Source organism: Rhinoraja longicauda, chromosome 23 (assembly GCF_053455715.1).
Source record: "Rhinoraja longicauda isolate Sanriku21f chromosome 23, sRhiLon1.1, whole genome shotgun sequence".
NCBI classification, from domain to species: Eukaryota; Metazoa; Chordata; class Chondrichthyes; order Rajiformes; family Arhynchobatidae; genus Rhinoraja; species Rhinoraja longicauda.
This window is the reverse complement of record NC_135975.1, coordinates 25459708-25486481: the sequence shown is the minus strand read 5'-3', so window position 1 is coordinate 25486481 and position 26774 is coordinate 25459708. Positions and strand designations below refer to the sequence as shown.

The 26774-nt window shown below is 43.3% G+C and overlaps 1 protein-coding gene across 1 annotated transcript in view; it reads left to right on the top strand.

Annotated features, from left to right (window-relative positions):
• The window catches only part of redic1 (regulator of DNA class I crossover intermediates 1), a 54817-nt gene that overhangs the window by 13110 nt on the left and 14933 nt on the right, over positions 1-26774 (top strand). Inside the window, exons 2-8 of the mRNA XM_078419462.1 lie at positions 2055-2094; positions 5104-5245; positions 15528-15660; positions 17811-17877; positions 19583-19759; positions 20471-20589; positions 21703-22232. Of these exons, the coding sequence (XP_078275588.1) occupies positions 2055-2094; positions 5104-5245; positions 15528-15660; positions 17811-17877; positions 19583-19759; positions 20471-20589; positions 21703-22232 (1208 nt within the window). The remainder of the gene's footprint in view (positions 1-2054; positions 2095-5103; positions 5246-15527; positions 15661-17810; positions 17878-19582; positions 19760-20470; positions 20590-21702; positions 22233-26774) is intronic.

Below are 26774 nucleotides of genomic sequence, written 5' to 3'. Positions count from 1 at the left end.
ACAATATGACAATCTTAACCATTGCTGACTGGGTGTACAGTTGCTGGTGAATTATATAGTGATGTCAAAATGTCAGAGAGATACTGCCACTGTGTGTCCACTGGGTGATTAAGCTTGTAACTTGCCAAAAGAACCATGAAAAACATAACATCAATTTCCATTGAAAATATGCATAACAGTGTAATGCTTGAATATGTCAGCATGCAGAAAAGAAGTGAATACACCCTGCTTGACACTATTCTGTAGAGCGCTGATCTGTTATTGAATATTTGGCGCAGGGGGAAATATTTTTCTTTAAAAATACTAGAAAGCATAATGACAATAAAACTGCCAGCTTGTCAAATGCATCTAAACAGCTTGCCCAAAGTAGACGCATTATTGATGTTTGTTTAAGCTATGTGAGTGCACTCTCATTTGGATTCAGCCAATGAGAATGCATTATGAAATAACCATGTCTTAGAACTGATCAATTTTGCTCATTATCCCAGGATCGCATGCTGAATGTTAAATGAGATACCAATACTTACTAGACCTAAAGTCGGGAGAAGTCTATTTCATTCCCTTTAGCCTGTGATTTAAGAGAGGAAAGCTTCCAGACCATATTCCTGCTGTGAAAATTTGTTTCTGCCTGCTGACTGCTGTTAAATACTGAAGCAGAAAATAGGATTGTGAAAAATTCTAGTTTCTTCCTGTTGTACAGCCAGTTTGTAGATATTTGAATATGTGCAATTTATCTACATTTTGTCATGAACTCCCTATCTGGGAAGATCATGATGGATATAAATGAAACAGTAGTTCCAGCTGAAATAATTTGCAATGCTGTCGTGAATTTTCATGAAGATTTTTGACATAGTCCAGAGGATGCCAGAAAACAGTGAGGTGGGGAATAGACTTATTTTGCTAAATCATACAAATGTTCCTTTATTGCGGAATGAAAAGGGTAGCTCTTTTAATTCAATTGTGGCCATTGCCATAGTTTTCAGTAATCGTTGACCATCCTTTATGAATGGTTCAATGTTTTTTTATTGTCATGTAAGCATGGCGCAGTGAAATTCTTTTGCACAAGCTGCAAATGCACAGTCGCCATATTTTGGTGCTGCTTACAAAGAAAAATAAAAAGTCCAAATTCCGGTCTACATGTTGGAAGTAAGGGAGGGCCACATCCAGGAGAGCCCCCTAATCCTAACCTGACGTCCCTCTCAATCAACCTGATCTCCCATGGCTGGGCACTTTAATTCTCCTTCCCATTCCTACACAGACCTTTTTGTCCTTGGAATCCTCCATTGTCAGAGTGAGGCTAAACGCAAATTGGAGGAACAGCATCTCATATTTCGCTTGGGCAGCTTACAGCCCAATGGTATGAATATTGATTTCTCTCACTTCAGGTAGCCCCGGCATTCCCTCTCTCTCTCTCCCTCCCCCACCCAAGTCACACTAGCTTCTCATTTTCACCCGACAAACAGCTCACAAAAGCCTGTTTCATTTATCATCGTTACTTTTTTGCATATCTTTCATTCATTGTTCTTTATCTCTCCGCATCACCGTCTATGTCTCTCATTTCTCTTATCCCTAACCAGTCTGAAGAAGGGTCTCGACCCAAATATTCCTTCTCTCCAGAGATGCTGCCTGTCCCGCTAAGTTACTCCAGCTTTTTGTGTCCCTCTCAATATACAGTTGTGCTATGTTCTTAAACTAATTCAGATAAAGTGCTTTCAATCCGCACAATCCGCAGGAATTGCCACTTTCATTTCACTGCACATTTTGTATGTGTATGTGACAAATAAGGTAGACTTGAACTTGACTTCATGGTTAGGTAAGAGGGTTCAAATAAGTTACAATAAATTTATATTAATGTTTCCAAGCCAGAATGTTGTGTGACTTGAAAGGAAACTTTGAAATTTCTGATTCTCTGCTTTCCTTGTCTTCGTGTTAACAATTGTGAGTTTCAGAGGTACTGTCTGTATGTGAGGCGAATAACTGAAACACATTTTGTGGTTGCATGCTGCAGCTACGGTGCACTGGTGGAGTAATGCCACTATAATTATCTACCATAGGAATAGAATTAAACTGAAGCAACAGAAGAGGCAGCAAAAGGTAAGAATGAATAACATTTCACGTGGAGTTTCTTGTCAGAACTTAATAATTTTCAGATAATATGAATTACTCATTAAAGTCAAGAGATTCAGTATTTCCTAATTTGTTTTTTTTCTGGTCCAATTGCCTGTTTCCCCCAAATTCGAGATTTTGTTTTGATATCTGATTTTGACACTATGGTCCCTTTATATAGATGCTGCAGGAGCAGTTCAGAAAACTACACATTTTGCTCCTGCCTTAGTATTGCAAAAGCACCAGATTTTAAGTTAAATTGGTATTTGTACTCTTAGAGATAGACTTTAAGAATCTGATATTTTTGTGGACATGTCCTGTAACCTTTGGAAATAGTTAGGTTAGTTATTATTATGGTCACATGCACTGAAGTACAGTGAAAGGAGTTTGTTGCATACTATCCATTCATCAAAAAGACTACACATGATTACAATCAAGCTGCCCACAGTGTACAGATGTAGGCTAAATGGTATAACATTTAGTGCAGGATAAAGTCCATTCAGGATAGTTCAAAGGTCTCCAATGAAGTGGATGGGAGGTCACTAACAGTGAGAGGACGGTTCAGTTACCTGATAATAGCTAGAAAGAAATCTGGAGGTATGCATTTTCATCTTCTTTACTTCTTGTCTGATGAGAGGGGAAAAGAGGGAGTTACCAGGTATGACTGGTCCTTGATTATGTGGGTGGCCTTACCAAAGCAGTATTAAATGCAGATGGAATCCAGGCAAGGGAGGTTGGTTTGCGTCATGGTTTGAGCTACGTCCAGAACTCTCTGTCATCCCTTGTGGTCCTGGATAGAGCTGTTCCCAAACCATGCTGTGATGCATCCGATAAAATGTTTTCTACCGCATCTGTAGAAGTTGGCTGGGGACATGCCGAACTTACTAAACCTTCGAAGGAAGTAGAGGTGTTGGTGTGCTTTCGTGGCCATTGCTTCGATGTGGCTGGTCCAGGACAAATTACGTGATATTTACTCTTAAAAACTTAAGCTTCGACCATCTCTACATTGGCACCATCAATGTATACCAGGGTATCTGTATTGCTTCACTTGCTGAAGGCGATTACAATCTCCTTTGTCTTGCTGATATTAAGGGATATGTTGTTGGCTTTGTACCAGATTACAAGGTTTTCAACCTCCTTCCTATACTCCGTCTCATCATTATTTGACAAGAGGCCTGCTGTGGTGGTGTCGCCTGTGAACTTGTAAATTTAGTTGGATTGGTATTTGGCTGCACAGTCATAAGTGTTTAAGGAGACTGAAAACAAGTTCTTGCCGGGCACCAATGTTGAGGATTATTGTAGAGGATGATTTGTCACATATTTCCACTGAATGTTGCCTGATGGAAACATGCATTTTTGCAGAACTACGATACTATGGCGACATTTTGCAAGCAGCACAACAGGAGAGGGTCTAATATAACAGCCCTGAGCTTCTTTGGATAAAAGAAACAACATAAACCAGTGCTGTAATTGACAAGCTGCTCATCCATTAGAGTCGTACACCGCCTTAACAAGCCTTTTGCCTTTATTTCCTATCCATGTACCTGTCCAAATGTCTTTTAAATGTTGCGATACTTTCTGCCTCAACTACCTCCTCTGGCAGCTCATTCCATATACCTACCATCCTCTATGTAATAAAGGTGCCCCTCAGATCCTTATTGCATCTTTCCTCACTCACCTTAAACCAATATCCACTGGTTCTTGGTTCCACTACTCTGGTTAAAAGACTCTGGCTATCTATTCCCCTCATGATCTTATACACCTCCATATGATCATCTCTCATACTCTTACACTCCAAGGAATACAGTCCTAACCTGCCCAACCTCTCCATTTAGCTCAGATCCTCAAGAATTGCCAACATCCTCGTAATCTTTTCTGCACTCTTACCAGATAAACAATATATTTCCAAGAACAGGGTGACCAGGACTGAACACAATACTCCTAACTACGGCCTTGTACAGCTGTACCATATCATTCAAACTTCTACAATGAATACCCTGACTGATGAAGGCTAATGTGTGCTGAAAGCATTCTTGATCACCTTTTCTACCTATGACACCACTTTCATGGAACTATGTACCTTGACTCCTGGATTCATCTGCTCGACAACACTTCCCAGAGCCCTACCATTTACTATGATAGTGCTGCGTTGGTTAGACTTCCCAAAATGTAACACCTCACATTTATCTGCAATATACTCTATTTGCCCACTTGCCTAACTGATCAAGATCCTGCCGTAACCTGTGATAACCATCTTTGCTATCTACAATACCACCCAATTTAGTGTCATCCTCGGATTCTAATCCTTTTGTACCTTCTCATCCTTTGGAGTATTGCATGCAGTTTTGGTCACCCAGTTACAGGAAGAATGCAGATACTTTGGGGAGCATGCAGAAGAGTGTTACCATAATGCTTCCTAGATGAGAGGGTATTAAGTGAAAGAAGACGTTGGAAAACTTGAATTGTTTTCTCTGGAATGCCAGAAGTGGAGAGGAGACCTGATAGATTAAAAAGCAGTACTCTAAGCGTAGTAATTCCTGGGTTATTGTGTTTTCTATGAGTACTGTATTTTCAGAAATGTTATGCTACTACAAGTAAGAATTTCATTGTTCTGTTTTTGGTAGATATGACAATTTAACATAACAATATTTTAATAATAATAATAATAATGCATTTATTTTATATAGCGCTTGTCAAGATACTCAAAGACGCTATACAAAGCAAATAAGACATAAAAACAAACAAACAAACCAAAGATTTGTCGCATGCAACTTCACTCAGAGTACATGACAACTACATTTACAGAGAGGTACCACTTTGATTCAAAATTCGAGCACTTCATAATTTGTCATGTCTACATACAAGACACTTACTACTTCTACAGTTCATGATGACTCAGATAATGTGTAATTTCATCAGATAACTGTTTAGAATACTGCTTAGTGTTCCATCAAAAGATCTTTATGTATTGTATTTAGTATGATTTATATTTTCAAGGAATTTTTTGAGAAGAGGAAACTTAAATCCAAACTTAAACTATTAGAGCCACCGGTATCACCTCAACAAAACTCTTCCGTTAGCTGGGACCTCCTTACTCTACATATCGTTAATCGTATAGCTGCAAAGAAGGAATCTGTTGGTAAGAATAGCACTGACCCTCATGCATAAATGAAATCAGTTTTGAACTTAGTTGCTGTGTCTTTATATTTTGGAGCAGATCTTTAAAAACTAGGTAAAGACAAGCCATCTCCATGTTCATCTAAGGATTCTGGTTAGGATTGACTCTAGTTGCCTTTGTTGGAATGCGTTCGCCAACATGTGAAACCAGTGATCACTTAGTAAATGTGAACATATACTGTATCAGATGTAAATGGATACCTCAAAACATGTTAACTTGTTTAGCTTAGAGATATGGCGTGGAAACAGGTCCTTCGACCCACTGACAGATCATTGGTCACCTGTACAATAGTTCCATCACTTTTGCATCCTACACACTAGGGGCAATTTACAGAATGCAATTAACCTACGAACCTGCATGTCTTTGGGAGGTGGGAGGAAACCGGACGTCCGGATATAAAGCCATGTGGTCACAAGGGGAACACAAAAAATCCACACAGACAGCACTAGGATTGAACTATGGTCTCTGTGCCATAAGGCAACAGCCCTACACTGCGCCACTGTGCTGCCCTAATATATGTTAGGCTAAGAAAACATTTTATTGGAAAATTTGCATAAAATTGACTTTCCATAACGCAAGTCCACTTTAAACCAGAGAGCTCCTATGCTTTGAAAATACATCTTTTATTATTTTGAGTGCTTTAGTATTTAGGTTTTTAATCTAATCAGGTTTTCTGTGAATCATTTGGTTGTATTGTTAAATAAAGGCTTACACATAGAAGATAGAGGGTTGTGGTGGAAGAACAATATTTAGGCTAGAGATCTATCTGGAGTTCTGCAGGGATTTATGTTGTTTGTGATATGTAAATTACTTGAATGTAAACGTAAGTTTGCAGAGGATGCCAAGATAGCTGGGGTCACAGACTTGAGGAAGGCTGTTAAAGTATACAGTGGGATATAGATCAGGTACAGATAAAGTATACAGTGGGATATAAATTTAGATCAGGTACAGAAATGGGTGGAAAAATGGCAAATAGAGTTTAACCCAAGCAAGTGTGAGTTTTGCACTTTGGGTGGTTGAATGTGAAAGGAAAATATACAGTTAATGGCAATACCCTTAACAGCAATGATGTGTAGAGGATCTTGGGGTCTAAGTCCACAATTCCCTGAAAGCGGCAATCTAAGTAGGGAGAGTGGTAAAGAAAGCATATGGTAGGTCTGCTTGCCTTCTTCAATCGAAGCATTGTGTCTCAGAGTCAGGAAGTCATGATGCAGGACTTTGGTTAGGCTGCATTTGGAGTATTGTGTGCAGTTGTGGTTGTCCCCATACAGAAAAGGATGTAAGGATTTTAGAAGAGGGTTACTAGAATGATGTCTGGATTAGAGAGCATTAGCTCCAAGGAGAGGTTGGACTACCTGCATTGTTTCTCCGGAATGAAAGAAGTTGAGGGGAGATGTGAAAGAAGTATACAAAATTATGAGAGGTAAAGACAGGGTAGACAGTCAGAACCTTTTTCCCAGGATGGATATCTATATACTAAAACTCTTGTTTGTTTGTTCCTGAAATACAGTCAAAATTGTACATGATAGGTCCACCTTACTCACCATAGTCCCTTTGGTGCTAATGGGTTTCATTGAAATTGGTGTTATGTTTTTAAAGTTATTCACATTTTAAAGTTTAAATTTATCTCCTAGGGAGGGAAAGGGGAGGGAAAGGGGAGGGAGGAGGGGGTGGAGGGAGAGGGGGAGGGAGGGGGAAGAAGGAAGGATAAGGGGGGTTTGAGGGGATGGAATGGGGGGGTGAGGAAGGCGGGGAGGGGGAGGGAGGGGGGGAGGGGAGGGAGGGAGGGAGTGGGGGAGGAGAGGGTGCTACACCAATGCAGGAGAGGTTTGGGCCCAACGGGTCCACTTGGTCTAGTATCAAATAAATAGAGAGCATAGCTTTAAGGTGAGATAATTTAAAGCAGATGAGAGAATAAGTTTTTTTACACAGAGGGTGGTGAGTGCCTGGAATATGCTGCTAGATGTGGTGGTGGATGCAAATATGATGGTGGCACTTTAGTGACTTTTGATCAGGCTCATGGATATGCTGGGAATGGAGGGATTTGGATTATATGCAGGCAGCCAAGAATTTGTCTTGGCTTCCTGTTCAACACAGACATTGTGGGCCTCAGGGTGCACTCCCCTGCTGTACTGTTGCAAGTTCTAAAGCCTCTTTTTGACATGTCTGCAATTAAGATTTAGTTTAGATTGGAGAAAATATGAATTAATATCCATAACCATGCTTCACTAAAATTGATTATGTGAAGATGGTGCTCCACTGTAGGGCAGCACAATGGCACAGCTAGTAGAGCTGCTGCCTCACAGCACCAAAGACTCAAGTTTGATCCTGACTTCAGATTCTGTCTGCGTGTAGTTTGCATGTTCTCCTGTGATCCCGAGTCAGTTTCAAGCCAGAGGCAGAACAGCAGCAGTGGTAGTTTAAAAAGGAAAATTGGGAATAAATAAAGTCGTTGGGAATAAATAAGGAAGGGATTCAGGATTAACTGATGTGTTGTAGATGCATGATGTAGAATCTGGTACACCCCATTGTGGTTCATGGTGACCACATTTGCAGAAGGTGTTGGTTGCTCAAGGAACTCAGGCTCAAAATTGATAACCTGGAATCTAAGCTTCAAACATTGCAACACAGCAGGGATGGGGAGAATTATCTGGATGCTGTGTTTCCGGAGGTAGTCACACCCATTAAATGAAGTACTTCTAATTCAGTGTATGGTCAGGAGAAAGATAACGTGACTGCAAGTGAGGCAGGTAGGGGGATGCAAGAGGCAGTGTTCGAGGAGCCTCAGCCCTTGAGCTTTTTTAACCTGGTCTGAGATGCTTGCTCCCTGTGCAGACGAGAGTGAGGGTTATAGGATGGATGAGCAACATGGCACCATGCATCAGGGATCCATTCAAAAAGAGGATAGAAAAGACACTGTTGTAATTGGGGATAGTATAGTCAGGGGAATAGACACAATTTTCTTTTGCAAGGATTGAGTGTTGCAAAGACTGTAGGTTGCCTGTCTGGTACTTGGATACAGGACATCCTATCTGACCTACAGAGGAATTTGGAGTGGGAGGGGGAAGATCCAGTTGCCGTGGTCCATATGGGTATCAACAATGTAGGTAGAACAAGAAAAGAGTTTCCGCTGAGGGAATTTGGGCAGCTAGGTTAGAGCAGCAGAGCAGAGTGTTCAACCAGCAAGCGAGTCAGTTTCAAGCACAAAGGCAGAACAGCAGCAGTGGGATGTTTAGAAAGGAGCCGTTGGGAGAGCAGAATCTAACAAAGAAGTCAATTTTAAGCCCAGAGGTGGAGCAGCAGCAGTGGGATATTTACAACTAAATTAAAAAGCAGAACCAAAAGGGTAATAATCTCTGAATTGCTCCTGAGCCACGAGCATATTGGCATAGTGTCATAGAACATAGAACAGTATGGAATGTGAAGGAAGGAACTGCAGATGCTGGTTTATACTGAAGACTGACACAAAATGTTGGAGTAACTCAGCAGGTCAGGCGGCATCTCTGGAAAAAAGACATGGGTGACGCTTCGGGTCGGAACCCTTCTTCAGACTGATCTGTTCCCATAGCCGACTTCTGAGGCTGACTGTGGTCATCTCGGCTCGTTGATGACCTAAGCGGACGGTTCTGGTACCTTTCCGATACCATTCCGGTACTGTTCGACTTCTTTCAGAGACTTTAACCTCTGTTAGTCCGGCAAAACGGATAATCCAGAAAGTCTCTGGAACCAAGGGCGCTGGAAAATTGGTGATGGACCCTTTTTTAAAATGTTGTACCTTTCAATATAATATTACTGTTTGTGAGCTTCATCCAAATAATGAATTTTATTGCACCTTGGTGTAAATGCCGAACTAATCAATCTGAGGGAGTCCAATCATAGATGGGCAGTAAAATCTTGATTTCTCTGAAAAGAATCGCCATATTTCAGTTTATTGTGGGCTGAAAATCTCATTGCATTTGAATTATCGTGCCGTACTACATTTGATCATGGTTTATATTGAAATAACCATGCAAGGGTAATTGAACGTTCTGCTGAAAAGTCAGGGGACAAATAGCACAGTCTCCACGATGCAGACTCCCACACCATGTGGTCTGACTCTGCTGGGTCCCACTGCTCCCCCCCTCTTTCAGGGAACCTCAGTGGGGGTTCCAATGGGTCTTCCCCTTCCCCTTTTAACCTGGTGTCCCCAGCTACTCCCCACCCATACAATAGTCCTCATGTCCCCCTCCTCTATGAATACCCACCATCCCCCCACCAGACATTGCCTCGGCCTCCATCTAGTCACCTGCCTTCCTCCGACCTCAACCCTCACCCTTGCCGTGTCTTCACCATCCACCCTGACCTCCCCCTTTCTAATGAGGAACGGTCTGTCCTCAGCAGAAGTCTCACCTTTGTTCCCTTCTGCCCCCAATCCATTTCTGATTTATTTACTTCTGGCTCTGCCCTCCAAAGCCTCCAATCTTATCGTTCCCCAGCCCCGCACAGCCTGATTTTATCTTCTCCCCAAAATCCACAAACTGAACTGCCCTGGCAGACCCATTGTTTCTGCTTGTTCATGTCCCACTTAATTCATTTCCACATACCTCGACTCCATCCAATCCCCCCTGGTTCTATCCCTCCCAACCTATGTCCAAGACACCTCACACATCGTCTCTTCAATTACTTCTGTTTTCCAGGCCCCCACTTCCTCATCTTTACTATGGATGTCCAGTCACTCTACACCTCCATTCCCCACCAGGAAGGTCTTAAAGCCCTCCGTTACTTCCTCGACCGTGGAGCCAGCCAATTTCCATCTACTAACACTCTCCTCTGCCTAGCAGAGCTGGTTCTTACCCTCAACAATTTCTCCTTCGACTCCTCCCACATCCTCCAAATCCAAGGCGTAGCTATGGGCACTCATATGGGCCCTAGCTATGCCTGCCTCTTTGTAGGGTACGTCGAACAATCACTGTTCCAGGCTGGCCCTATCCCTGAACTCTACCTCCGCTACATTGACGACTGCATTGGTGCTACTTCCTGTACCCATGCAGAACTCACTGACGTCATCAACTTCACAACTAATTTCCATCCTGCACTCAAATTCAGTTGGACCATCTCCAACATCTCCCTACCGTTTCTAGATCTCACCGTCACCATTACAGGAGACAGACTATCGACTGACATCTATTACAAACCCACTGACACCCATACTCTACACTACTTCCCACCTTGCTTTCTGTAAAGACTGTATCCCCTCTCCCAATTCCTCTGTCTTCGCCTCAGATGAGCCCAGGATAATGTTTTCCATACCAGGTCATCGGAGATGTCGTCATTCTTAAAGCAACGGGTATTCCCTCTTCCATCATAGATGCGGCTCTCACTAGGGTCTCCTCGATATCCCGCAGCTCGGCTCTTGCTCCCCTTCCCCCCCCATTCGTAACAAGGATGTTAGAGTCCCCCTTGTCCTCACCTACCCCATCAGCCATTGCCTACAGCATATAATCATCTGCCACCTCCAAAGGGATCCCACTACTGGCCATATCTTCCCATCTCCACTCCTTTCTGCTTTCCGCAGAGACCGTTCCCTCTGCAACTCCCTGGTCAACTCGTCCCTTCCCACCCAAACCACCCCCTCCCCAGGTACTTTCCCCTGTAACCACAGGAGATGCAACACCTGTCCCTTTACCTTCCCCCTCAACTCTGTCCAAGGATCCCGACAGTCTTGCGGTGCTGACTCGAAGGGCTGAATGGCCTGACTCGATGGGCCGAATGGCCTACTCCTGCACCTATTGTCTATTGTCTATTGTCTTTTCAGGTGAGGCAGAGGTTCACTTGCACCTCCTCCAACCTCATCTACTGTGTCCGCTGATCCAAGATTCAAGAGATTCAAGATTCAAGATAGCTTTATTTGTCATCCAATAATGGACGAAATTCAGTCACCCACAGTCCAACAATAAAAGCATTAAATAGGCATTAAAATTACACAACCCCAAAAACACACAAAAAAAGAAACATCCATCAAAGAAACATCCATCACAGTGAGTCTCCTCCAGTCCTCTCCTCACTGTGATGGAAGGCCACAATGTATTTCCCTTCTCCTGCCGTCTTCTCCCGCAGTCAGGTTGTTGTGGTTGCAGGCCGCGCCGGACGGTCCGCAGCGGCCCGAGCCGAAGGCGAGTCGCAGCAGCTCCCGCAGCCTCCGAAGACGGCCGGCTCCGCCGATGATAAGTCCGATCCGGGGCGGGCGAACACGCTGCTGCTGCCGCTGTTGCTGCACGTCGGGGCGGTCATGGCTCCCGACATTGAAGCCCCCGCCCAGCAGAGAAATATCCCGCGGCCTATCTTAGGCCGCGCCGGACGGTGAAATGTCCGCGACCCAAGCCCCGCGACCCGGGGCGGGCGAACACGCTGCCGCTGCCGGAGCTCCCGTTGTCGGCATCCACGCGGCCCGAGCCTAAGGCGAGTCGCAGCCGCTCCCGCAGCCTCCGAAGACGGCCGGCTCCGCTGATGGTAAGTCCGGTCCCCGGGCTCTGCGAACCAGAGCCCTGGAGGCCGCCACCTCCAGGAGTTGGGCCGATGGTAGGCCGCAGCAGGAACGGAGACAACACCCAGAAAACAAAGGTCGGGTCTCCGTTCGGAAGGGACACCTATTTACAATTTTACAGTTCCCCCCCTCCCCCCCACATACACACATAGTACACAAACACAAAAACACCACATCACAACTACAATTAAGACAAAAAAACAACAAAAACACAAAGACAAATGGACCGCAGGTAAGCCGCAGCTGCTATGGCAGCGCCGCCATATACTCCGGTATATCAGCAAGACCAAGCACAGGCTCGGTGATCGTTTCGCTGAACACCTCCGCTCAGTCTGCCTAAATCTACCTGATATCCCGGTTGCTCAGCACTTTAACTCCCCCTCCCATTCCCAATCTGACCTATATAATAATATTCATTTATTGTCATTGCAACGAGTACAACGAAATTAAAAAATAGCCAATCCTGTCGGTGCTTACAAACATATATGCAATAAATGCAAAAACAAATAAATACAATTATATTAAATACAAAGATTTTTTAACGGTGTTGCCTAGTGCAGAACGTAGTGTTCAGTTCCCGTATGGCCCTGGGGTAAAAACTGTTCTTAAGTCTGTTTGTTCGGGATTTGATCGACCTGAAACGTCGACCAGAGGGCAGATGAACAAACAGACGGTGGCCGGGGTGGGATGGATCTTTTATTATTTTGCCTGCTCTACTGAGGCAGCGTAGGCTGAACAGGTGCTCCAGAGAGGGCAGTGAGCAGCCGATGATCTTCTGGGCCGTTGTGATGACCCTCTGAAGGGCCTTCCTGTCCTTTTCTGAGCAGCTGGCATACCATGTGGTTATACAGTATGCCAGCACACTCTCGATGGAGCAGCGATAGAAGGACATCATGAGCTTCTCCTGCAGGTTGGTTTTCCTGAGGATCCTCAGGAAGTGGAGTCTCTGCTGTGCCTTCTTTACTGTGGTGATGGTGTTGGTAGACCAGGTAAGATCCTCTGCGATGTGCGTACCCAGGAACCTGAAAGCGGGTACCCTTTCCACACAGACCCCATTGATGTAGAGTGGGTCGTATTCTACACTGGTTTTCCTGGTCAATTATAAGTTCCTTTGTTTTGGAGGAGTTCAGGACAAGATTGTTCACTGAACACCATGCTGCCAGCCTTTGGATTTCATCCCTATAGGCTGTCTCATCTCCTCCTGAGATGAGTCCAACCACAGTCGTGTCATCCGCGAACTTGATGATGGTGTTGGTGGGATGGGTGGGGGCGCAGTCGTGAGTGTAGAGGGAGTAAAGGATGGGGCTCAACACACAGCCCTGTGGCGAGCCGGTGCTCAGTGTAATGGTGGAGGAGAGGTGAGGGCCTATTTTGACGGTCTGGGGGCGGTTGGTCAGGAAGTCCTTGATCCATTGGCAGATGGTTTGGGAAAATCCAAGGTCAGAAAGTTTGGTGACCAGTCTGCTCGGGATGACCGTGTTAAAGGCAGAGCTGAAGTCGAGGAAGAGCATCCTCACATAGCTCCCCTGGTGTTCAAGGTGGGTCAGTGCAGTGTGAAGAGCAGTGTCGATTGCATCCCCTGTAGACCTATTTGCTCTGTAGGCAAACTGGTATGGGTCGAAGGTGGGTGGGAGGCTGGCTTTGATGTGCTGCAGGACCAGTCTCTCGAAGCACTTTGTGATGACCGGTGTGAGTGCTACCGGACGGTAGTCGTTAAGGCCGCTGATGACTTTTTCGGCAGTGGGATGATTGTGGCGGACTTCAGGCAGGGAGGGATGGTGGATATCTGTCCTGGGCCTCCTCCATTGTCAGAGTGAGGCCCAGCGCAAATTGCAGGAACAGCACCTCATATTTCACTTGGGTAGCTTACATCCCAGCCTTATGAACATTGATTTCTCTAACTTCAAGTAGCCCTTGCTTTCCCTCTCTCTCCATCCCCTCCCTCTTCCCAGTACTCCCACCAGTCTAACTGTCTCCGACTACATTTTATCTATGTACCGTCCACTCCCCTGACATCAGTCTGAAGAAGGGTCTCGACCCAAAACATCACCCATTCCTTCTCTCCAAAGATGCTACCTGTTCCGCTGAGTTACACCAGCATTTTGTGTCTACCTAGCCCAAACAGTACCTATGCATAAATCTAGATTTAAAAAAAAGACAGATGGTATAAATTTGAAATATAACAGAATGCTGGAAATGTCAGCTCAGGCAGTATCTGTGGAGAAACAGCGAGTTAAGGGCCTGTCCCAGTTCGGCGATTTTTAAGGCGACTGCCGATGATTAGGCTGTCGCCGCACGTTCGCCGGTGTGTCGCGGGGTGTCGAGGGCATGGTCGTGAGTAGTCTTCAATGAGTCGTAGCAGTTCTCGGGTCGTCGCGGAAATTTTATTCTGTTCGAAATTTTTCGGCGACAGCTGGCTTGACGCCAATGATCGTAGCTTGTCGCATCCTGTCGTGGGCGCTGTCGTAGGTTGTCACCAGGTTGTCGCCAGGTGAATGTGGTTGTCGCCGGTGCTGATCCACCTTTTATAAGAATTTTGTTTGTTTGAATAAAGTAAACTTTGGACATTTTGACCAAAGATTGATGTTTGAAGTTATTGTATTTCAGAGTAGTTTCTCATGGCATCTCTTTCAAATATTTTAATTTCATTTATTTTGACCAATAAAACAAAATAAAACAAAATAAAACAAAATCAAATAATTTAATTTCAGATGCTGGTTAAACCGAAGACAGACACAAAAAGCTGTAGTCAGGCAGCGGGTCAGGCAGCATCTTTGGAGAAAAGGAATAGGTGACTTTTGAAGAAGGGTGTCGATTCCTTTCCTCCAGTGATGCTGCCTGGCGCATTGAATTACTCCAGCTTTTGTGTCTGTCTCAGGTGTATAGGTTAATTGGCTTCAGTAAAATTGCAAATTGTCCCTAGTATGTAGGATAGTGCTAATGTAAGGGATGATCGCTGGTCGGCGTGGACTCAGTGAGCCGAAGGGTCTGTTTCCACGCTGTATCTCTGAAGTCTACGTGTCCCAAAATGACCATTTTGCGTAAAGCGGGAAATCTCCATTCTTTCATGGGTAAGGAAAGTATCGCGAATGAGCACCTTGTGTGGAAAGACGTTGCTGTCGAATAGTTTTTTCTCATGCGTGTTTATCATGCAAAGCGGTCGAGCAGAGCACGGCAGTCACTTGTGTAGGTGTGTAATGGTCGATTCTAGATGATCTTGGCATATATCCACCCTCGGGAAATGAAACAAGACATGCTGCATATGAGTGATAATTCTATCCGCCCACAATTGTCAAATGGATGAATATTGTGTGAAATGGGAACTGTTTTCTCCTACAATCCTCGTGCCTTTTTTGTGAGATAGATATACTGACTGGTACCATTTTCTTATCGTGGGTCGCCGGTTGTCGTAGCTTGTCATAGGCATTGTCATGGTCATTGTCGTAGACAGTGTTGTACGGTTAAAAAAATCGAAGCTTTTTCGGCGATCTGCTATGACTGTGACAGTCGCCGGCAGTCGCCTTAAAAATCGCCAAAGTGGGACAAGCCCTTTAAAGTTTCAGCTCAATGATCCTTTATATATAAAAGATTTGTATCTATCTATTCCATGAATTCTGACTGACTACGGCACTGGAATCATTTTTTAAAACCTAATATCAGCAACTCCCAGTTCAGTATCTTACAATGGTGAAATGACAGTATATCTTGTTTTTTTCATAGATGCATCAAACAAAGTCATTCAAGTAAATATGATGAATGATAGAAAAGTACCAATTAGACGACATAACATTGAGCTGCCAATGTCTCCTTGTTCTACTCCCTCTCAAATATTCCTAGAAGAAAGTCAATGCAGGTAATTTTTTTCAAAAAAAATTGTTGAATGCGAAGCCTTGCAATGTGGTGCTTGTGTTTTTGATTAAATGTTTAAAAAGTACTACAAAGTTATGTACCCAATACAGCAGCAGATGATAAATACTATCCTCGAATTTCACCTTTTACACCTTTGTTCAGTTGTGCAAGCAATATACTTGAAACAGTCATGTGTGTCAAAGGCATTCTGTTAAAGCACATGGCAGCTTTTTGGTTTATGCTGTTTCTCAATTTATGTAATTTTGAACTTCTCTTTAAAAAAACTGTGAGCTCCATTTATAACCTCAGATATTCATAAAGTGCGAGAACTGCTCGGCAGGTCAGGCATGGAAAGATAAATTGTGCTTCATGTTTTAGCTGGAAGAACTGGGAAAGTGTGAAAGGGAGTTTGTTTTAAATAGCAGAGAGTTTAGGAATAATTGGCAGGAGAACGCATAAAGGGACATGATACTGAAAGCAATTGAATCGTAGTCAAGGCTAGGAGGATACTCAATCCTCATCTCAGACAGAAGATGAAGTGTTTCTCAAGCTTACATTGGAACAATGTAGGAAGCCATACATCAGCACCAGAGTGGGAATGGGATGTAACAACTGACTGGAATCCTGTGGACTGAACAGTGGTGTTTGGAAGACAGTCACCCAATCTGAAATTTGCTTCTCCATTGCAATAGAGGTTATATGGTGAGCACTAGATGTTACAAACTGGATTGGAAGAAGTACAAGTGAATTGCTGCATCACAAATGTTTGGCTTTCTGGATGGTGGGAATGGATGGTCAGGTGCAAACCTGGGACTCTGGAGCTGTCAGGCAGCAGTTCTATTGCTGCACCACTATGGATATAGATATTTGTGACAAATCTAACTGCTAACGTAAAGAGACCAAAGAAATTGCCTGGATTTGAAGGAGAAATTGTTTAATATGACAATGAGCCAGCTGCATCGGTGTATTTGTGAAGGGAACTGGTTGTGCCTCTGCTTAAGAAAGAAGCAAGGGACTCACAGAACATCATGGTGCAGAATGGTGGTGCAGGGGTATTCATGCTCCATTCAAAGTATGGAGATTGCACATTCTTCCTATGGGTATCCAACAGGTGCTCTGGTTTTCTCCCACATCCAAAGATGTGCAGGTTTAGTTGGTTACTGCTGCAAATTGCCTCTGAAGTGTAGGTGAGTGATAGAATCTGGGGATGTGTTGGAAATGTAGAGAGAATACATTGTGATCAATTTAGATAGTTACTTACTGATCAGCAAGGACTTAATGGGCCAAGAAGACTGCTCCACATTATATGACTTCATGAAACAATGGGTGTAATTGATAATTGGTGTGAACAAAGAGGTACATCTACATAGTTAACTGATCACTAGCTGTTTAGTAATCTTTTTCATAATTTAACTGATATTTTGTAAATTAATAAAGATTACAGTTCAATTATTCCTCAAACATTTTCCCAGGAGAATAAATATTTTAGGATAGCTTACCACCCTCCTTTTACTATACCCATCATGGCATCACCATTTACAGATCGACTTTGCTGATGGCCATCAATTAATAGGAAACAATGAAATGAGATAACACAAAAACAAAATATAGAAAGAGTGAAGTTGCAATGCTACCCACAGACTGTAAACCCTAATGAAAATGATTTATTGTTGTCATGCCCTTGGTGACATCCTGAATACTGAATATGAAAAGAGTTATTGAAGTGCAAGTCTTGTTTCCTTTTTAATAGACCTTGGAGTCTTTAGTATTATGCTGGCATTATTTTGGTGTTACTTCAAAACAATATTGGTGACTGAAAAACAATATCACTGAATCAAATGTAGATGTTCTTCAAACAAAGGACAGCGTGACATTTAACAACACTGTGCAAGATATTACATAATTTTCTCCTGAGCGTAATCGTAGCTTGCGAGCATGCGAACTCTTCGCGATCTCATCCAAGAGCTGAATGAACGCAAAATTGAGTGATGAGTTTTGAGTAACATCTTATCTTTTAGAGTGCCTTCAGGTGCTGTTCTCGCCAACGCCCACCATGTGTGTACTTTTTTAATAAATAGAAACTTCTGTGTCTTTGAATTTACGTGACTATCAAGTTAACTATCAGCTAAACATCGTTTTTAAAAATCTTAACAGCACACAGAAAAACGAATGGAACAGCAGAAAACAATTTACGAATACATCAAACTTAAGATATGGAGAGGTGGGTGCCAATCTACCATTTTAATATAATCAAACAAAATGCTTTGAGTTCATAATCTGATGTCGTGAAGCACTGAAGTCATGCCCAGAATATTGCCGCATATGAGACCATTAAAGATTTTTCCTCAAAGTATTGTTTTCATTAAAAAGCCATCCGCAGCAAATGAAACAATATTGGAATAGAGTCATACAGCACCAAAACAGACCCTTTGGCCCAACGTACCTACACTGAACAAGATGCCCCACCTGTACTTGTCCCACCTGCCTGTGTTTGGCCCATATTCATCAGATCTTTCCTATCCATGTACCTGTCCAAATATTGGAAATGTTCAATGGTCAATGATACTTTATTGTCACTTGTACCAAGGTAGAGTGCCATACAGTCATACCATAAAAGCAACAAGACACACAACTACATAAAAATGAACACAAACCTCCACCACAGCACACTGTGATGGAAGGCAATAGTGTATTATCTTCTTCCCTCCTTTTCTCCTGCGGTTGGGGCAGTTGAACCATCCACAGTCGGGGCGATCGAAGCTCCCGCAACCGACGATCAAAGCTCCCGTGTCCGAGCGATCGAAGCTCCCGCGATCGGGGCGGTTGAAGCTCCTGCGGCTTGGAGCCCCCGAAGTCGATCCCTAACCATGGGGCCGCGAGCACCATGATGTTAAGTCCGCAGGCTCACGCGGTTGGAACTCCCGAAGTCGATCCCCAGCAAAGGGACCACCAGCTCCACGATGTTAGGCCGCAGTGCGGACAGAGATTCGATACAGAAAAAGTCGCATCTCCATCGAGCAAAGAGACACAAAAATGTTTCCCCGTCCCCCACAAAGTACAAAACTAAACATACACTAAAACATACATTTAACAACAGACTAATAACAACAAAAGAAGAAAAGGATGAGACAGACTGCTGGCGAGGCTGCCATCGTACAGCGCCACCCAGTATTTTTATAAATAAGCACAATGTTAGTTAAATATAACTATAGGAATAATATACTGAGAACGTACACAAGAGTCACCATATTTTTACACCATTTTCATGATTCAAGTGCAAGTTGTAATTAATGTAGAGTTCTTAACTTGGCCGTAAAGCCCGTTCCTGGCAGCATTGCAGAGTCGGCTAGCCAAGCAAAGTTGTTGGTGTCCTCCACGGCAGCTCCACCATTCTGTGCCGCTGCAGGCCACGTCTGATCTGTGCACTTGACCTCTTGGAGCAGCTCCCGATCCAGTTACTGCTGAACCAGTTCCAAGTTGCTGCAGGGCCTCCTGTGGCCCAGTCCACATGCCTCAATTTGGACATCATCCCATGAACAGTTGTCCCTCACCTCTCTCAGTTCATTCTTCGTGCCTCGGGGGCACCTTCGGAGGTTATCCAAAAATATACAGTGAGCTCAAAGGTATTTATTCACAAAATGCTGGAGTAACTCAGCAGGTCAGGCAGCATCTCAGGAGAGAAGGAATGGGCGACATTTTGGGTCGAGACCCTTCATCAGTCTGATATCCTCGGCAATCAGTCTGAAGAAAGTCCTGACTCGAATCGTCACCTATCCATGTTCTCAAGAGATGCTGCCTGACTCGCTGAGATACTCCAACAATTTGTTTCTTTTAATTTTAAAGATTGTCGCATTTTCCTCTCCTGACAACATTTTCTTTTTTTTTAAATGGGATTATGAATATTTTTTCCTATTTTTTTACTGTAGCTTTCTACTGCAGTGGAATCAAATTTGATGGAATATAATATTCTGGACAATTCAGGTCCTTCGACGAATAAATTCAATGGATTTCCACAGAAAAATGCATGGTTATCTGGTAAAAATCTCCGCACAAAACCCTTTACTATGTGGGACCCGACCTATGGCGATCAAGAACTTTTACAGGTTTTATTTGCATTTTTTAAAGTGTTGGTGTTATTACACTATGTCACGCATTCTAATTATTGAGAGAGCAAAACACCACCCATGCTATGAGAAGAATCATGATTATAAGTGATGGACTAGACTTGTGCAGCTCTAAACTTTGTGATGATTAATTCTTACCGTTGTGCGTTTACGTATTTACGGAATTAATCGTACACAATTAATGATAAGTAAAACACATTTAAACAAACCCCTTTATTTGTATTCAGTGTTCTCAGTTCCCACAGGCTATGATTCTTTTTGGTAACAGTACAAAGGATATTTCACAAATTTATTATACAAGTCTAAGATTTTTTTAAAATATAGTAATATTATTCAAAAATGCTACCGATGCAGTAAAAATAATGTGGACTGGTAAATGTTAAGATGCTACTTGACCATGGAGACAAGTATAATGCAGACTGCATTCAACTGACAATATATATTACAAAATGAAACTGCTGGAGAAACACAGTGGGCCGGATAGCATCTGTGGAGGGAAATGAACAGACATCTAGGTTATTTACACAACTCTAGTAGTAATTATGACCCTTTTTTCTGATGAACCTCAAATGCCAAGGATATTAAATAATGATCCTTTTCAATGTTGATGCAAAAATTGTGTTCGAAATTGGAACTATTCTGAGAGCAAGATCAATTATTAATTGTAATTTTTTGGTCTAAAATTTACAGAAACATTTTATTTGCGATGGCACGTCCCCAAGAATTGAGATCATTGAACGTGCTGTTCTTACCAACAAAGAAAATTTGGTGACACATCATAACAGTTTACCCAGACATTCAAATGCCAGGTCTGTATGAACAGTGATATGGAAGGAGACCCCAGAGTCACATATCAGATTAGTGTATTGATGATAAATACAATAAAGACAATGACAAGCGCAAAACAACAGAATGGTGCAAAATTGAAGAGCAAAACCCGAGAAATGCAAAGAAATATTAAAGTACATAACAAAATAAATAATTAGGCTAGAGTTAATTATAAGAGTAGGTAGCAGCACATCAGGGAATGGGATGTGAAAGAGGTGATTGGTTCAGGAGTCGATAACAAAGAGGAAACTATTCTTAAGTCTGGACATCCATGTTTCACGATCTGGGCAGCAAAGTGTCGCAGCTAGTAAACCTGCAACCTCACAGCGAGCTGGGTTCGATCCTGACCTCGGGTGCTGTCTGAGTGGAGTTTGCATCTTCTCTGTGACTGCTTGGATTTAACAGGCTGCCATATTTTTCTTGGGGACTGGAATGATGGTTTCTTCGAAAAAGGTGGGTACCGAGGACTGTTAAACTGAGAGGTTGAAGATGTTAGCTAAGACTGTGGCCAGTTAGTTGGAGAACAATTTCACCATTTCAGAACTTATCCAGGAACTCCATTTGGGCCTACAACTTTCTGAGAATTTACCCTCATGAAAGCAGATCTGAATTCCACCACTTGGATGTATAGGACAGTGCCAACGTGGGATTTGGGTTGAGCCTTGGAATAACTTTGTTCCAGTAACAGTAAATGTAACAATCACTAATGTCATCTGGTGGAGACTGCAAGAAATCACCCTGATTTTGAATTGTAGCCGATGATGGCATTCAGGCCTTGCCACAGTCACCTGACATCAACGTGATTCCATTGAGCCTTCAGCTAGTCTTGGCATCCCTTCTCGCCTTGTGGAGATTATACTTGACCTTGGACAGTACAGGGTCACCCATTTTGAAAGCCTCTCTGGTTGTTCTACCAAACCAAAACAATTGTTTGAAACTGTGTTGAAAATACTTTACATAAACTTTGCAGAATTTGGGGGATGCGTGCAACTGCTGTCATTTGAAGATGAATAAAATATAAAACATTTGATTTTAATTATTAAAAATACACCAATTCTTTTACTGCAATTAATATTTTATTCCTGTATTTTAAGGTTATCGAACGGTTCCTTGACGGAGAACTCAAGTATTCATTCGAATAATGGTGAAAAATATATTTCCTTTTCTGCACAAGAGGCATTTCCCTTATCACAGAACTTCACAACACAACTTGTAACTGGTGGTGAGAGTCTTATATCTTATGACAGAGATTTCCCTCCCACTCAGTGCTACAGCTTGGAAAGGATTCAACCTGCAGCCAACTTTAAATGTCAGGAGAAATTTATGCATTGTCCTTTGGTACCAGTTGAAAGTGATTTTAATACAAAAGTTCCATCTAACAGAAGTGACATATATAGAAATTTAGATGTGAATCATAAAGTTGCTGTTGAAGATACAAAAAATGAATGTATTTTCATACAACCAAAATCCAACTTATTTAAAGGAGCAAGTGAAAAAGATTTTAGTGAAAATAATTTGCTTGATAAGCAGTTTCTGGAAAGCAGCATAGAGGAATCCAGCATTCAGAAAAATGTTGCCATTGGTCCTGGGGAAGCTTGGAGACGCAAAGATTGCAGACGAAAAGGTGAGCATTGTAAAAGACTGTTATGTTTACAATGACCCTATTGTACATTCAGTACCTAATGTTTTAGTGTTCTGAGAAATATGTGGAGGAATTACCAGTCTTTCTCTTGCACTTGATAACAAATCTCTGAATAGTAGGGGGGGGGGGGGGGGGGGTTCAAATGGGATGGACAAGGATGGAGTTAAAAGGAAAAAGAGTATAGGAATAATTAAGACACACCCCAAAATTAACGGGACAGAAAGCTCACGAAGGAATAGGAGAGAATGGCCAAGTGTAATAGGAATTGATGTGGAAGCTGAGATGAGCAAAGGATTAAAAGTACTATATATGAATGCGCTTATTTGCAAAATGCTGGAGTAACTCAGCAGGTCAGGCAGCATCTCAGGAGAGAAGGAATGGGTGATGTTTCGGGTCGAGACCCTTCTTCAGACTGATGTCAGGGGGGTGGGACAAAGGAAGGATATAGGTGGAGACAGGAAGATAGAGGGAGATTTGGGAAGGGGGAGGGGAAGAAAGGGACAGAGGAACTATCTAAAGTTGGAGAAGTCGATGTTTATACCACTGGGCTGCAAACTGCCCAGGCGAGATATGAGGTGCTGTTCCTCCAATTTCCGGTGGGCCTCACTATGGCACTGGAGGAGGCCCATGACAGAAAGGTCAGACTGGGAATGGGAGGGGTAGTTGAAGTGCTCGGCCACCGGGAGACCAGTTTGGCCAACGCGGACCGAGCGCAGGTGTTGAGCGAAGCGATCGCCGAGCCTGCGCTTGGTTTCGCCGATGTAAATAAGTTGACATCCGGAGCAGCAGATGCAATAGATGAGGTTGGAGGAGGTGCAGGTGAACCTCTGTCTCACCTGGAAAGACTGTTTGGGTCCTTGGATGGAGTTGAGGGGGGAGGTAAAGGGACAGGTGTTGCATCTCGTGCGGTTGCAGGGGAAAGTGCCCGGGGATGGGGTGGTTTGGGTAGGAAGGGACGAGTGGACTAGGGAGTTACGGAGGGAACGGTCTCTGCGTAACTCAGAGAGGGGAGGGGATAGGAAGATATGGCCATTGGTGGGATCCCGTTGTAGGTGACGGAAATGTTGGCGGATGATTTGTTGGATCCGCTGGCTGGTGGGGTGGAAGGTGAGAACGAGGGGGATTCTGTCCTTGTTGCGAGTGGGGGGAGGGGGAGCAAGAGCGGAGCTGCGGGATGTAGAAGAGACCCTAGTGAGAGCCTCATCTATATGGAGGAGGGGAAGCCCCTTTTCCTGAAGAATGAGGACATCTCTGACGCCCTAGTGTGAAACACCTCATCCTGGGCGCAGATGCGGCGTAGACGGAGGAATTGGGAGTAGGGGATAGACTTTTTGCAGGGGACCAGGTGGGAAGAAGTGTAGTCCAGATAGCTGTGCGAGTCAGTGGGTTTATAGTAAATGTCCGTCACTAGTCTGTCTCCTGTGATGGAGATGGTGAGGTCCAGAAACGGGAGGGAGATGTCGGAGATAGTCCAGGTATATTTAAGGGCAGGATGGAAATTGGAAGTGAAGTGTATGAAGTCAGTGAGTTCTGCATGGGTACAAGAGGAAGCACCAATGCAGTCGTCGATGTAGCGGAGGTAGAGTTCGGCGATTGGGCCGGTGTACGCCCGGAACAGGGATTGTTCGACGTACCCGACAGGTTGGGCAGAGGAGGTGGGGTAGCTCTGTTGGTGAGGGATGGAATTCAATCCCTTGCAAGGGGCGACATTGAGACTGACGATGTCAAGGCACTGTGGATCGAGTTGAGGAATTGTAAAGGTAAGAAGACACTAATGGGAGTTATCTATAGACCTCCAAACAGTAGCTTGGATATAGGGTGTAAGTTGCAGCAGGAGTTTAAATTGGCATGCAACAAAGGTAATGCCACTGTAGTTATGGGGGATTTCAATATGCAGGTAGACTGGGAAAATCAGGTTGGTTCTGGACCCCAAGAAAGGGAGTTTGTAGAGTGCCTCTGAGATGGATTCTTAGAGCAGCTTGTACTAGAGCTTACCAGAGAGAAGGCAATTCTGGATTTAATGTTGTCCAATGAACCATATTTAATAAGGGAACTCAAAGTAAAGGAACCGTTTGGAGGTAGTGATCAGAATATGATTAGTTTTAATCTGTAATTTGAGAGGGAGAGGGTTAAACCAGGAATGTCAGTGTTGCAGTTGAACAAAAGGGACTATGAAGGCATGAGAGTGGAGCTGGCCAAGGTTGAATGGAAAAGGATACTAGCAGGAATGACGGTGGAACAGCAATGGCAGGAATTTCTGGGCATCATCCATAAGATGCAGGATCATTTAATTCCAAAGAGGAAGAAAGATTCTAAGTGGAGTAAGAGGCAACCATGGCTGACAAGATAAGTTAGAGATGGAATAAAACTATGTATAAGATAGCAAAGAGTAGCGGGAAGTCAGAGGAGTGGGCAACTTTCAAAGGACAACAGAAGATAACAAAAAGGGCAATGCGGGCTGAAAAGATGAGGTACGAAGCGAAGCTGGCCAAGAATATAAAGAAGGGCGGTAAAAGCTTCTTTAGGTATGTTAAGAGAAAAAGATTAGTAAAGACAAATGTGGGACCCTTGAAGGCAGAAACGGGTGAAATTATTATGTAGTGTATCTAGACTTTCAGAAAGCCTTTGATAAGGTCCCACACTGGAGGTTGGTTAGCAAAATTAGAGCACATGGTATTGGGGGTAAGGTATTGACATGGATAGAGAATTGGTTGGCAGACAGGAAGCAAAGAGTAGGTAATAAACGGATCCTTTTCAGAATGGCAGGCAGTGGAGAGTGTAGTGCCGCAAGGCTCGGTGCTGGGGCCGCAACTATTTACAATATATTTTAATGATTTGGATGATGGAATTAGAAGTAACACTAGCAAGTTTGCGGATGACACAAAGCTGGGTGGCAGTGTGAACTGCAAAGAGGATGTTAGGAGGTTGCTGGGTGACTTGGACAGGTTGAGTGAGTGGGCAGATGCATGGCAGATGCAGTATCATGTAGATAAATGCGAGGTTATCCACTTTGGTGGCAAAAATAAGGAGGGGGATTATTATCTCAATGGTGTCAGATTAGGTAAAGGGGGAATGCAATGAGACCTTGGTGTCCTTGTACACCAGTCACTGAATGTAAGCGTGCAGGTACAGCAGGCAGTGAAGAAAGCTAATGGCATGTTGGCCTTCATAACGAGAGGATTTGAGTACAGGAGCAAAGAAGTCCTTCAGCTGTTGTATAGGGCCTTGGTGAGACCACATCTGAAGTATTGTGTGCAGTTTTGGTCTCCTAATTTGAGGAAGGACGTCCTTGCTATTGAGGCAGTGCAGCATAGGTTCACAACGTTAATCCCTGGGATGGAGGGACTGTCATATGAGGAAAGATTGGAAAGACTAGGCTTGTATTCACTGGAGTTTAGAAGGGTGAGAGGGGATCTTATAGAGACGTATAAAATCATAAAAGGACTAGACATGCTAGATGCAGGAAAAATGTTCCCAATGTTGGGGGAGCCCAGAACTAGTGGACACAGTCTAAGAATAAAGGGGAGCCCATTTAAAACTGAGGTGAAAATAAACTTTTTTACCCAGAGAGTTGTGAATTTGTGGAATTCTCTGCCACAGAAGGCAGTGGAGGCCAATTCACTGGATAAATTTGAAAGAGAGTTAGATAGAGCTCTAGGGGCTATTGGAATCAAGGGATATGGGGAGAAGGCAGGCACAGGTTACTGATTGTAGATGATCAGCCATGATCACAATGAATGGCGGTGCTGGCTTGAAGAGCCAAATGGCCTCCTCCTGCATCTATTTTCTATTTTTCTAACCTGTGTATTTAATTGATTGCTAGTCAATTTTTTTTACAACAAACTCGTTCATATAGTTAATGAATGTAGCGCACAAAAGTGTAAAGGAAAACAAACAAACAAAAGTTTTTGAGGCAAGAAATACTAATATCATTACGATTGAATGTTTAAATAAAATGTGAGAACATTACCACAAAAACCTCTATTTACGTCCTGGTAAATATTTCATTTACGTTATAATTGATTACATTAATAACTATCATAGCATCATACAGCATGGAAACTGGCCTATCACATTCTTGCTGACTATCAAGCACTCATTAACCCAAATTTCATTTCTTTCATTTGTAACCCCAACAAACTTTGATTTTCCTGCCACCCTATGGGCTGTTTATAGTGGCCAGTTATACAGTTCAGCATGTCTTTGGCCCATGCTCCACACAGAAGCTGAGGTTGATTCTCTAGATCTTCAAGGCAGCAGCACTAAATGCTACCCCAACATGCTGTCCTCACTGTGGCACAGGTTTTATGGCCACTTTGTGTGAACTGGCAAGAACAGAAAAGGTCTGTGTGCCTGGTTTCAAATAGTCAGTTTTGGCATTTTTAAGCATCAGTCATTTCAAATTGCTACTTGTTATTGGTGATAGTTTTTGAAATGGCCCGTTCCCTCTTCCATTCACAGAGAACCTCTTTGTGCTGCTGAAGCATTGTTCTCAGTACCAAATCCTCCTTGGTCATGAACCAG